This window comes from Xenia sp. Carnegie-2017, unplaced genomic scaffold (genome assembly GCF_021976095.1).
Source record: "Xenia sp. Carnegie-2017 unplaced genomic scaffold, XeniaSp_v1 HiC_scaffold_6, whole genome shotgun sequence".
Lineage (NCBI taxonomy): Eukaryota > Metazoa > Cnidaria > Anthozoa > Malacalcyonacea > Xeniidae > Xenia > Xenia sp. Carnegie-2017.
The window spans coordinates 14,228,209-14,241,885 of NW_025813526.1; the positions used below are offsets into that span (position 1 = coordinate 14,228,209).

At 35.3% G+C, this 13,677-nt stretch overlaps 2 protein-coding genes across 2 annotated transcripts; one reads left to right on the top strand and one right to left on the bottom strand.

The window, feature by feature from the left end:
* The first annotated feature begins 1,103 nt into the window (after positions 1-1,103).
* On the top strand, positions 1,104-8,395 carry LOC124457139. The gene is made up of 4 exons (XM_047007427.1): positions 1,104-1,107; positions 1,580-1,817; positions 4,203-4,576; positions 7,855-8,395. The coding sequence occupies exons 1-4, from the start codon at positions 1,104-1,106 to the stop codon at positions 8,175-8,177; spliced, it is 939 nt and encodes a 312-aa protein (XP_046863383.1). The 3' UTR covers positions 8,178-8,395.
* A 2,066-nt stretch (positions 8,396-10,461) lies between these two features.
* LOC124457140 lies at positions 10,462-10,929 on the bottom strand. Its single transcript, XM_047007428.1, has one exon. It carries the CDS (start codon positions 10,927-10,929, stop codon positions 10,462-10,464), a length of 468 nt encoding a protein of 155 aa, XP_046863384.1.
* Positions 10,930-13,677: the final 2,748 nt, after the last annotated feature.

A 13,677-nucleotide genomic window follows, 5' to 3' on the forward strand; every position in this document is an offset into this window, starting at 1 on the left:
TTAATTCAAATATATATAATGTACATTTATTTCATGTAGCACGTTTTGAAAGCATTATTTATACGTTGTTTATTTAATCGCTTTCATAAATATGTATTTCCTAGGTGAAAGTGTTTCAAAAAGCGCTCAAATACTGGCAAATCGCATCGACAAAATATCTATAACAAATTCAACTAAAACATACAAATGAATGTAGTATAAAAGTAAAATACCTTTTCAGTATTTAAATCCATCAAATGGTTGCCCCAAAGTCCACACAAATACAAGGAAAAATAAACGCAAATATCAATGTATTGAAGAAATTGTGTTGTTTCTCATTTGTTGACCAGAAAATACTCGTATGTTACTCGTATGTACTTGTATGTTACTCGTATGTCACTCGTATGTACTCGTATTTTACTCGTATGTACTCGTATGTACTCGTGTGGTGTTTTAGTCACGATCGTTTAATCATAGCATTCCAATTTCTATCCAATCGGCATGCACAAACGACGCACAGTTCACCTTATATGGAGGTGAGTGCTTCAATGCTCAATCGATTCTCGTCAGTCATACGTTTTCATCATAAAATTAAAAGATAAATTCCTTGCCATTTTGAATGAAAACATTTTTTTGATTCTTTTAAATGTCTTGATTGTTTTGATTCTTTTGAGTTTTAAAATGCTTTTGATTAAAAGTATGATACGTTGTTTACTCAACCGAACAATCGTCCGCATGTTTACAAACGTAGAAACGGACTATATTATAAAACTGTAGTTTTGTTTCCATTATTTCCTTTATAACATTTTGATAGAACCTTTTTCCGATGATTCTGTGCGACTGCGATAAAATGATGTATAGTTATCGCAAAGAGCAAACGTTTCATCATATTCATAATTCATATTTCATCGTTGAACTCGCACCATGCGTTTAAATTATTTTTGACGTTTTGTTAAATCCACACCGATATTTCAAGTAATAATAAAAGCTCGAATGAAAATAAATACATGCTTACACTATATTTTGCTCACCGTCTGACCATAGAGCGCAAGATAAAAAATGTGAACCGAGCTGGCTAAATACGGCACGGTGAATCGATTTCATGTGTTTTCGCCAAACGAGATATGTGTAATTGATGTCGGTAATCACTCGATTTTGGTATCTACTGTATAACGTTGTTTAGGCCGCATATCTATTCGGATTCCAGACATTTAAAATCAAAGAGAAACTGACAGGAGTTCCGAAAGGTTCTACCATATTGTGATTGTTCTTCCCCCCCCTCATTCCGTAAAAATCCCCCCCGGAAATGTTAACAGACAGACACAAATCGAGATTTTACCTCTATATAGGTCGAGTAGAGGAATGGGCCGAGACATGTCAAGATTAGTGTGCTGCCACGCTGATGCGTGGCAGCAATTATACTTGTTACGAATTCTGCTCAAGTACTTTGAATTACCAGAAGTTTTATAAAGCTATGTCAATACACGTAAATGTCGGCAAAGAAAATGCACCTTTAGCGAACAAATCAATAAATATTCTATCACTACTAGACGATGCGGTGCAAGCCATTTTAGCTCTGAAAATCACGCTGGATGAAAAGCATCGTCTGTGTTTGATGAAAGGCGATCGTTTGAAACAACGAGGAAAAAGCTGGATGGTGTTCATTTTAAAAAAAACATTCGTCTAAATGTTGGTGGTCAGGTTTTTAAGACGTCAATTGAGACCTTACTAAAGGATCCAGACAGTATGTTGGCGGCCATGTTTTCAGAGAGATTTAATGTGAAGCCAGATGAAGAAGATGGAGCATATTTCATTGATCGAGACGGTACGCATTTCAGGTAAGAGTTACGAATCAATGATGAGCATATATAGAAGAGATATTGCTTTTTGGAGACTGGCTATGTGGGTGGCAATAATAAGCAGTTTCCAATTTTGACTTTATAAAATCTTAATTATGTATAGGTTATTAGAACACATGACATCTTTATTTCAAAGCACTCGTGTCTAGCAGGACTATAGTGCTTGAATTTTTTGTCTTTTATTTGTTATATCCCATACTTATAATATGGAGTTTTATAAGGCTAATGTTATTAATTTTTTAATGTATTAACTGATAAAGAAATGGCTGCACAGTTTCTACATTTTGATCATTATTTTGTGAGTATTTACCTCACTATTTCCATTTACTGGCATTCTGTTTTGCACACTAAATTAAATTTACTTGTATAATCATCTGACTGAAGTGAATTCCTTTAAACTTGATTGTGTCAGAACCAAAAAGTAAATTATGTGCCTTTTGATATGTCTCAAATTCTTTTTTATCAAGATGTGCTTGTCATAAGCAATACATTACATTTATGTAAAATAAGAATTGTTATCTGACACTATGTTTCTCATTTTTACATAACTGCCACGCTTTTGAAATCATATTTAGAGTAATAATATTTTTATATAACCATACTAGTTAAATACCTATGACATTGACTGGTGATATTCAGTATTAAGTAGGTCAAAGTCATATTTCTTAATAATTTCGACATGTTAAAACTTACATTTACAAACAAACGGCATCATCTTTACAATAACTCTTACCGAAAAGTCTGAGATGGATACTTGGTGTGTTCCAGAATGTTATTAATTTTTTAATGGCAAGCATATGTTATATATGCACAACAACTGTTTGCAAATTTAGATTATATATTTTAAATGCTGCCATCAGATGTAATTGACCACTGCAATTACATTGAGGGCTCAATTTCAAGGATAGCTACATGTTGCCTTGAATTGGTATTTGATAGAGATTTTGGAGCAGACCAGTGCTTGTTGAAAATGTCAAAAAAGGCTAGTTAGTTATAGACTGCTTAATACATGACAGAGTTTTTATTTTAAACTATGTTTTATTAATATTCAGGATACTAAGAACAAATCACTGAAAATTTAAGAGGCATTTTAGAACTTATTAATAAATATGAATGAATTATGTAACTTGCAATCAGTGGTGCTGTCAGGATTTTATATGGGGGACCGGACCCCCCAAAACGCTACTTACTTATATTATGCACTGTTTTACATGATTGACATTTTTAGTATACTTATGTATATAATATGTCATATTATGCCTCCCCCTTGCACGAACCCCTGCTGACAATGCTCATAAAAGGCAATCTAGGATTAATGTGAATGCATAAAAAATGTTTAAATTATATTATTGTACTATCATAATGAAAGGAAAATTCATTGGCCTGTGAGTTTATGCCTGCAGTTCAACATCTGCCAAGTTCATATTAAAATACATTTGAAAAAATAGCATTTCCTGTTGATTTAGAGAGGTCAATAGTAGGGGGGCTAAGGTTGTGGTCATCTCCCCCCCCCCTAAATTTTTCAAATAAAACCTTTTTCGCCAACTATTTCATTAAAAACGAGAAAACACAGGAACATTTCTATTTCAGAAGTTTAAATCATAAGTACAGTAATATGATTTAGCTAAAGGAAGCAACTCGGAATTTTTGATTTACCCAAGGATCAAGTACTTTGTCCAAGTTTTGTCCTTTTAAAATGACTTTGTTCATTGATAGCAACATAAAGTCACTGACCAACAAAAGTCTAAGCTCTTTCATGCCCTGCTTTGTATGCGATTAATCGCACTGAAATTCTTTCCACAAACCATAGTTTGTGGTTCCGTGGTTTGCATGGGATATTCTGAAGGAAAAATATAAAAGCATGTCATTAGAATCAATTAATTTTCATTTTAATATTTTTTTAAAAGGTTATTCTATAGAGTAAATAGAAACATATTTACTTGTTCGTATTGAATTATATAAACCCTTGTTGTGAAAGTTAAAGGGAAACTCGAAATTGCTTGAAAACACTTACACCTCATATTCATGCCTGCCAGTCAAGATCTCGTTTTCCCGAAACTTTCCCGAATGTTTTTATACGTAACTGTATAAAAAAAGTTTTATAAAACTTTTTAACTACATAAAATGTTTTCCATTTCTCAATTAACAATCAAATAAGAAAATGGAAACATTCATACATGTATTAATACCCGTACCTTGTTTTCCAGCCCGCTACTGTACTTTTCTGGAATGGTTACCAGGTTCCTTCAGTGTCATAAAAATGATCGTCATTGGCCATGTGCGTCATTAAAACTTGAAATTATTTTCTTTATTTTTTGTTACTTAACCCTAACGTAGCTCAATTTTTTTCTAATATTCAAACAGATACATCCTGAACTATCTAAGGACTGGAAAGCTGATTTATCCTAAAACGAACAAGATTTTAGCAAAAGAGTTGTACCTTGAGGCTGAATTTTATCAGATTAATGGACTAAAGAGAGAAATTTGGCCTGGTGTGTCATTTTTAGGGTCAAGTTTCATCATTCACAGCTTAACTGATGAGCAGAAGTGTGCACTGTTGTCATGGCTACCTGAGTACGACGTCCTATTGGACTGGGTGCAACTTTTTAGCAACGTCAAGAATGGATGGAGCTCTTCAGAGTTTCATCGGACTTGTGACAATAAAGGACCCACTGTTGTCTTAGCCAAAGCTGGTGACTACATATTTGGTGCATACGCTTCGAGTTCTTGGGTTTCAGGTACGTAAACAGTTCACTTTAGTTAAGATTGCGTATGCAAAAGTAACGTTGTTTACGCCATCGATTACATTTTTTGTTACATGTCTGTATTAAATAATCAAATTGTTTTGTTAAATACTAATTTTCAAAGTTTATTTTTCTTACTGTTTCAATGATAAAGAGTGTGTCACTTGAGACTGAAGAAATTCAGCTGTTTCCTCGCAAGTAGTTCGACTGTGAGACAATACGTTATTTCCCGGTAGATAATAAAATATCACGTTCGTTATCACGAGACCATGCGATCTTTGTCCAACTTTGTAAAGTATTTATTTTTACTGATATATTTGTGGAAGAAAAAAGTAAAAACACCTACAATTTTATCCCGACAAGCCTGTTTCGTGATTGCTCACTCGATACAATTGTAGTTGTTTTTACTTTTTTCTTCCACAAATATATTTAGCTCCACTCATATGTATTGTAGCACTCTCTAACGGATAAATCACAATTGGATAACTTCCTATTTTTACTATTATATATGTATATATTCTTGTAGAAAAGTAAAAATTGCGTTTTTTACTAAATCTGGTATGTAGCAAAACACAATTTGCCTGAAATCTTGTGAATCCCCGTTGTATCACTTGGTCTCAGTCAAGAAGTGATAATTATTATGTACAAATTTTCAAAGTTCATTTTCCCCATTGTTTTATTGGACAAGATGGTGTTAAGTGAGAGTGAAGAAATTTAGCTGTTTCTTATCAAGTAGCTAGCTTTGTAGTAAGATAATCATTGATTTTTACTGAATTACTTGAGTCGAAAAGGGGGAAAGACGAAGAGGAAATTTTGGACGAAAAACGTCCACTTCCTGTTATCATTCACTCGACTTATTCACTTCATTTATCGTTCACTCCATTTATCATTCACTCCATTTATTATTCACTCCCTCCTAATTTTTAATGCAGCTTCACGCTTTCAATACATGATACAATCAGTGAGACCAACTGCGTTACCTATATCATGAAGATATATGCTTTAGCGTTTTATGGGATACACACATTAATATGATTGAATACTTATTTAAATTAAAATCAACACTTCAGTAGACCGTATATTTCTTCAAGTTAAGGTTTGTATAAACACTCACAGGCTACTTAACTGTTGATGTTAACGGCAAACAGCTTAATGCAACAATTTTTCTCGAAAAGTCGACAAGGTATAAGAAAATGTCGGCATAGGTCTATAACAACAGCATGATAGCTAAGACAACTTATTGAACTTGTTAAGGTACTAAAGCAAAGTTCAATATACTATATATTATACTACGTAAAATGCCATTGTTAGTTGGTAATTTTAAAACAATTTTAGCCAAGTTATTACCAAAGGATTGTAAACTTTTCAGCACAATACTGGACTAACTGCTGACCAGAAGTACATTATTTTTTATGTAAATCACAACTTCGAAACAAATGTATTGCGTTCTCTGACATATCATTGTTTGTTGCATTATGAAACTAAAATTACTAGGTCGAATAGCAGAGAGTCAGTCTATTAAGAATGAGATATTTAACAAGGACTATAAATATGATAGTGCATTACATGTATTATTCTGACATTGTGTTTTATTTTAAGAATCAATTTTGGACGAAATAATTTGTTCAAAGGGATTAATAGTGAACAAAGAGACTGGGCCACATATTTGCTTGCGCAGTTTTATGTAGAATTGCACCATGTCTTGAAACATTGTAAATAATATTTTTGGGAGGTTGAGGATATGTATTCGTGCGTCTCGATCAAGAATAGATAAAATACGTATGTGCGAGTACGTACATTAGCATTTTCAGGTTAAAGAGAAGTTTTTGGGATAGTGTGAGAGCACTGAGTGAGATGCACTGCTCTTTAACCAGCAAACGATACATATGTCTATTCTTGATCAAGAATCAAGAATACGTTGTTTTCTTCTTGTTTTTTTTCAAAAGTAGTTGTTCAAATATTTATGTCATAAGTTACGTCACAACTCGTACCGTTCAAAACGTTAAACATTATTTAGTGAAAAAATATTGCTCCAAACTCCCAGCGTTCATAATATCACTTCTGCACATGAAATATAAATTATAACAGAAGAAATCATATTCTGAAACATAACTACATTTTTGATTTAGTGGTAAATATTAAAGAGAATAGCTGAATATTTTAAGCAATTTAACGATTATATTAACAAATACAGTCAAAAGCTGCTGCCATAATGGCAAACATATACTTTGAAGAAAAGTTCCATGTTGAACTCAACGTTTGATCATGGAAAGTACCCTCAAGTTTAAAGACATAATTTAAAAAAAAGTTAGCGGTGCAACGTGTCAAAAACATTGCGTGAGCATAATAGTATAAGCCCTGAATAATCGAGCTCGAGGTCTTTGTGGAGAAATATTGGAACGAGGTCTTCTACTTAAATGGAAAGTGGTATGTGAGTGTCAATGTAATAAGGGTTATAATATAATTAAAATTATCATAAAAAAAAAAGTTAATACACTCCTGTTAAAACGCTACGTATTTTTCGCCAAACTGTGAAAAAACTTATAATATTTTACATTTTTTGTACAGCAAACAATTAATTACAATACACCACGTTGTAGTTTACAGTATTTTTTCGTACATGCAGTTTTTTTTGTAATTTTTTGTTTTCGTGTGTGCTTTAGTAAGCCCTTAATAACCGAGCTCGAGGTCTTAAAGGAGAAATATCGGACTGAGGTCTTTTTGTAAAGACCGAGCGCGTATGGCGAAGTTTGTACAAAAAGACCTCAGTCCGATATTACTCAGTAAAGACCGAGAAAGCGAGGTTATGAAAGAGTTTATTATTTGGCATTATTTGACGTGAAATGAAGCTTGAGTTCTTTCTTGTCTTTTTCTTCTGTTTTTACGGGTTCACTTTCATTTTTCTAGTTTTTGTCAGTAAAAAAGAAATCTTTTGTCAAATTGTATCGTCTGGTTAGTTACACTGTTTTCCGAGTGTTTTTCTTCCGACTCACATTTGAAAATGGTTTACTGTTTCATTGTTTTGCGTTTTGCTGTCTGCTTTACGAAGTTTGTTTACATTTGTCTGTAAAATACGTGTTTGAACTCTAGTCCATTACGGAAAATAACGGACCGGCAAAATGTCTCTAAGCGAATCAAAGCGTGCCATTTTGCCGGAAGTGATGCTTGCCATATAATAAAGCACATTTAATGCACAAAACATAAAATCTTGTTTTTGATTATTTTGATTGATTCATTTTACCCATTATGTTTTTGTTTGTCATTATGTATAGTTTGTAACAACGCCTTTGTCAAAGATGAAAGTTCGTTTCTTTTTAATCTTTCAAATCCAAATGGCGCACCTCCGACCAAACTCTCTAATGCGAACAATGACTGGGGAATGTGGATGTATAGCTCATGTGGACCATTATTTGGAAGTCATTCAAGTTGTAGTATTTTATTTATGAATAGCAGTAACTCCTCAATTTGTTGTGTGACTAACGGAATTGGCGAATTTAATATTCCTTGTGGTCAAACATTGTCTGCAGTTTTGGCTGGTGCTACCTCCACTATAAGCATGAACAATTTAGAAGTTTTTGGTTTGTCCAATATATGAAACAATGTTATATACCAGCTATGCTAGGAATTATTTTTGTTATGCTACAGCTACAGACACAATTTAATTCTCCTTGCCATTGCTCAATACAAAAATACAACTATAGTAATGATTTCATGCAAGGATATATTTGTTCTGAACTAATCTTTTTACGTAAAGCATTCTGAACTCTTTTTAAGATTAAAGTTAACGTATAAGCCAATTCCATGCGATAACAATTATTATTGGTGTAAGTCTGTTTTTAGCATTGAACTAAATATATAACTGGAAGGCTGCCTTTCTTTAAACACGCATGTTCTTGCATAACGCCAAATTTTATCACCATGCCCGTTTGTCTTGTTGGTCAAATCCCGCAATCAACCTGATCATGGTGAGAGAACCTCTTTGGGACGTGCGAAGAAATCGTGCTTCAAGTTTTAGTGATGGGAGGTAGCCTTTCAGTTGTATTCATTTCACAGGTTTACCAGGCCTGGACGAACCATATGGCTGGAGATTCGTCAGCCACGGGCCCGCGCTTTTAGGGTCCCCGCGCTTCACTGAGCTTAAATTTTTGCTTTATAGCTATTCACGGTAACATCAAAACATGATTGAGCAAATGCAAATGGCCAACATTTTGGTGCTTACATTGGACCCCGAAGCGCGTGGCTCCCATAAATCCCTTGCAATTGCAGGGCTCTTACAGGTGCATGGCCCCTACAAGCCATTACAGGAGCAAAGCTCAAACAAGTGCTCGCTATTATATTTATTGCCAATTTGTGGTGGGTGAATCACGTTTACCTTACTTATCGATTCCTTCGTCATTATTAAATTTAAAATCAATCCATTACTCTGTCGTTCCACAAATCATTTCGACCTCTGTTTTCTGGGCGTATAAAGAAGAAACTACTCGCAGTTTGAGAAACAAATGGCTATGCACGTAGAGCGCATACCGAATTATAAGTTATTAAATTTTTACAAATTTAAGAAGTTTGAATTTAATGTAAGAACGCTTGAATAATTTTTTTCACAGAAAACGTGGGGGATAAAACCCCAACATGATTAGTGGACTGACGGAACATATATTTGTACTGCACATCGACAATCATTTGTGCAAATTTAATCAAACGTACAAATATCAAAAATTTGTTATAAAATCAAAACTTAATATCACCAGCCGTGCCCCTGCTTTGTCTACAAAAACTCCAATTGACAAAATAGACGTCACCTGCTTGGCCTGTGGGTCTTCGTGGCTTCTATCGTTATATTATATTTTGATAACTACCGTTTAACGCGATGCTAATATATACTCCTCAGAACCTTGCAGCAACCGTCAAAACAACCTGAAAAATGCATGGATTATAGAGGTATAGTTAAGCTCGGAGTATGGATATATTTTTAAAAGCATCAGATTTCCAACGGCCACACATTGGTCGTATTAGTGCGTCTGAAAAACCGGATTCAGCTGCTAGAGTAGCCGCTCCAATGCAAGAACTGTGACCTTTACATATACGAGCGTCAAGCTCACAATGTTCGAGTGCTTTTGCTAAGTCTTCGTTACATTGGGTGGCCATCCATTGTGCAAACCAATCAACAGCTTGGTAAGAGTATTTATGGCATTACTGTTGGGCATGGATGTGTGCCGTGCAGCGCTTCCCTCTTGAATGATGTAACCTGCAAACGGGACAAACAATCAGCTAAGAAATTTTTATCCCAGGAACATGCCTGGCCGGAAATAAAATATTATGTTGCAAGCAGACCAGCAGCAGCCGACGCACAAAAACCATTACCCTTTTTTCCTGAGAAGTTTGTCTAATAATGACTTCCACCAATGTCGCATTGTCCGTGAGGAAGATGATTTTCCATGACGTTACCCCACAGAAAAACTTTGAAGAAAATAGGATAAAGTTCCAACATAGTAATGTTGAAGATGTCCCATCTCTCAGGCCACTCACCCAAATGCTAAACTACCTGCTTGCCCCAAATCCTAAATTATCTGTTGCATCCGTATGTAAGTTTAAGACATCGGAATCTTGCCACTTATCATGACGAAAAAGGTCCTACTATTAAAATCGTCTAGAAAGTTTTTCCAAACGTGCAAGACTTCCTTAGCCTAAGCTGTTAGAGGAATAAAATGCTTAGCTGAACGAACACCCTTCGTGAAGTCAATGATGCGACAAGTACAAGCTCGACCGGGAAGAATGACAGAACATGCAAAATTTAAAAGCCCAATGAAAGACTGCACGTCTCGTAACTGTACTTTCTTCTTCTATTGAAACAATGAAACTAGGGAGTGGCATTTCGTTAATTAATCTTTGGGCACTCGAGCTTCCATCCGTAATGTGTCTAATTCGATACCCGCAGAAGTAAGAACATTGTGTTTGCCAGCCGTTTTATCATGCGCAATTGGCACACTCAAGAAGTCACACAACTGCACAAATTTCTCCAGGCTAATGCGGCATTGGCTGAATGTACGTGCAGTGAACGAAAAATGATCTAATATATAGATAAGATGTGGTCTTTCGAAGTGGTGTTGTGCAACATATTTCAAAGCTGTACTAAACATTTCAAATGTGCGACATGATGATGAGCAACCCATTGGTACGGCCTTGTCATAGTAAAATTCACCCTCACAGCAGATGCCATGTGGATCAAAACTATCCGGTCGAATAGGAATGATGCGAAAGGCATTTTTAATATCTGTTTTAGCAAGTAAACAACCTGGCCCTATTTGCCGAACGAGAGCTATGGCACCATCAACTCGGACATAGTTCATAGCGGAAACAGAGCTAACTGTTATTCGATAACGTGTTTCCCTTATGTCTTTATTAAGCAAGCTACCAAATTTGATATACTCATTAACCCAAATTTTTTCTCTTAAGCTTAGAGACAATTTGAGCGTCAATGGGATTGCTGACGGAATTAAAATTCAACAGATTGGTTGATTGAATGGTAGCTCCCAATTGACACACCTCACCTGCACATTGACTCCTGCCCCAGCTTTATCCCCAGCGACTAAAGGCCTTTCTTGAACCATTGCCAGCGATGTATTGGTTGAACTTTATAGTGACAATAAGGATTCAACCACTGCTGAAGAAACTGCCGATGCAGTGTCATTACTTGAAGACAGCGATAGTATTAGTTTGTCTTTACTTGTTTCCCTGTTGCATTGGTTGTGCTTGTGCCACATTTTGCCTTGGTTGTGTTGCGTCACTGTTTCCTTCTCCATCTTGCACGGTATTTGTGAGTACATTTTCTAGCACTTCTGGCAATATGGAGCCGTTACTGTTTTAAATAGCTTCTTCCGGGTGTTCCTTCTTCTCTGGGATTTTCTAGTGTTGTTATTCGGATAAGGATTGTATTTCATATTAGATTTATGATGACTCCTTTCCAATGCATCTTTATAAATAATGCATTCTCTCTCAAAAATATTTTCGTTCGATGAAAGGTTGGAAATTTGGGTGTTTATAGAGATGGTAGTTGCTTTATGATATTTGGTGGATGATTACAACGTGTATCGATGTAGAGAGGATTGTTATCAGATTTTCTGTATAGTTTGTATATTCCAAGGCTTATGTCACGAGTAACATCGAGAAAGCTTACAGTTTCGTTGTTAATTTCAACAGTTGGCCATGCTCGCTGAAAATTTGGTGAATATCTTTATGTGCTTTATTTGTTTGTCTTCCACCCTTTCCCTCGATAACAAGCAAACCGTCATCTCTATATAACCCAACGTTATCTATTCCAAATCTATTGGTCAAATCTTTCAAAAGAAATGGAAGAAAAAGCTCACAAACCTCTGCGTCATCGAAGCTACCCATTATTACTTCAAAGAGAGATTCCTTATTATTTTTGATCCATTCTTTATTATTGTAGAAAAGCAGAGATTTTCTCACATGCTTAATAATATTGACATCTAAATCCGTTGTGCAAACCACTGATCTAGCCCATTCAATTGCTGAATCAAGAATAGGCTCCGTAATGGATGGGATAAAACTCAACGATATTGAAAGATAGAAATATTTTGTTACACTAAACAACGAAGAACAAAGAGCAATTAAAAACCTGCAGAACGACGACCAAATAATCATATTACGAGCTGACAAAGGACGCAAAACAGTTATCATGGACAAATCAGAATACACCAACAAAGTCAAAACTCTCCTGCAAGACACCACCACCTACGAATCTCTCCACGCAGACCCCAACAAAACCACCACCAACCGTATCAACCAGAAACTGAAACAGCTCAAAGAAAAAAAGAAACTGACCGAAAACCGTTACAAAAGAATCCGACCCAATGACTCATCCACCGCCAAATTCTACAGACTACCAAAAATGGACAAAGAAAACAACCTGATTCCACCTATCGTATCTCTTCCAGAATCACATACATATTAATCATCATAATATCTCTCTCACATTCGCTATCACTTAGTCAAAATTCATCACACACCATCAAAAACGTCATCACCTTCCTCGCCAACATTGACAACATTAAACTACTACCAGACGAAACCAGGCCAATTTACGCCGTGACATCACTCTTCACATCCATACCACTAGACATAGACCAAAAATTACAAACGAACTACTCACAAACGACAAATCTTGGCAACCTACAATTAACATAACTAGACAAAAATGACATCCTAGACTTACTCAACCTTTGCCTCTCCACAAATTGTTGGTTGAAGTTTGGGCTTGAAATAAAACTCAGTTAAGCCCTTTTTCAACAAGTACATTTAAATTTTTATATTTTTTGTTATATTCAGTTAAAGTTGATCACACAAACAATGTACACTTATTTACCATAATGTATGATGTGCGATAGTTATTGCAACTTTTAAATAAAGGAATAAGAAAAGTAATCTTTCAGTTGCAATTCTGTTGTAGACAATTTTGTAAGTTATAATACTAAATGTTCTCCAGCTGTTCAATAGTTATTAACAGTGTTTCATGATGATTATGAAATTCCGCTCAATTCGCTAACAACATTAAGGTATAACTGAACAGGGTCATTTTCATGTTCTATTGCTATGGTGTTGATGATGTCAAGCACATCCTCGGGAAGATTAACATTTGATTCTGGAACAACAACTGTTTCCTGCTCATTGCCATTAAACTCAAGAATGTCTGCTTCACCTTGCATGGTTTTCAAGTCTGCCTTAACTTGCTCAGTCATCTCAAAGAAGTCTTCATGATGCTGTAGCACTCCAGCATTCCAGAGTTGTAAAGGTGACATACAATTTTCAGAGCTCAGAGATGTTGATTCCAGTGTGTTACTAACTCGTGAAGTGATCTGTTAATCAACGGGTGGTATGCAAATTGCAATGCAAAAAGATTCATTTCATCATTGCAATTTTATAATCCTTGATCCTCCAACATTTTAAATTGGTCAATATATCCATGTAGCGCCCCATTCAGAACATCCCTATGCAACCGTTTTACCAGTTGGTTATGTACAGTTGAATCATTTGTCTCCACCTCAAAACAGTGCCGACAGGATCCAGCTCACGAAGAA

Excerpts from the sequence above, each read along its gene's own strand:
- LOC124457139 (XM_047007427.1), top strand. Across the intron at positions 1,818-4,202 it reads CGAGACGGTACGCATTTCAG|ATACATCCTGAACTATCTAA; the intron begins GTAAGAGTTACG and ends ATATTCAAACAG. Across the intron at positions 4,577-7,854 it reads TTCGAGTTCTTGGGTTTCAG|TTTGTAACAACGCCTTTGTC; the intron begins GTACGTAAACAG and ends CATTATGTATAG.
- LOC124457140 (XM_047007428.1), bottom strand. The coding sequence starts at position 10,929 with ATGAACTATGTCCGAGTTGATGGTGCCATAGCTCTCGTTCGGCAAATA.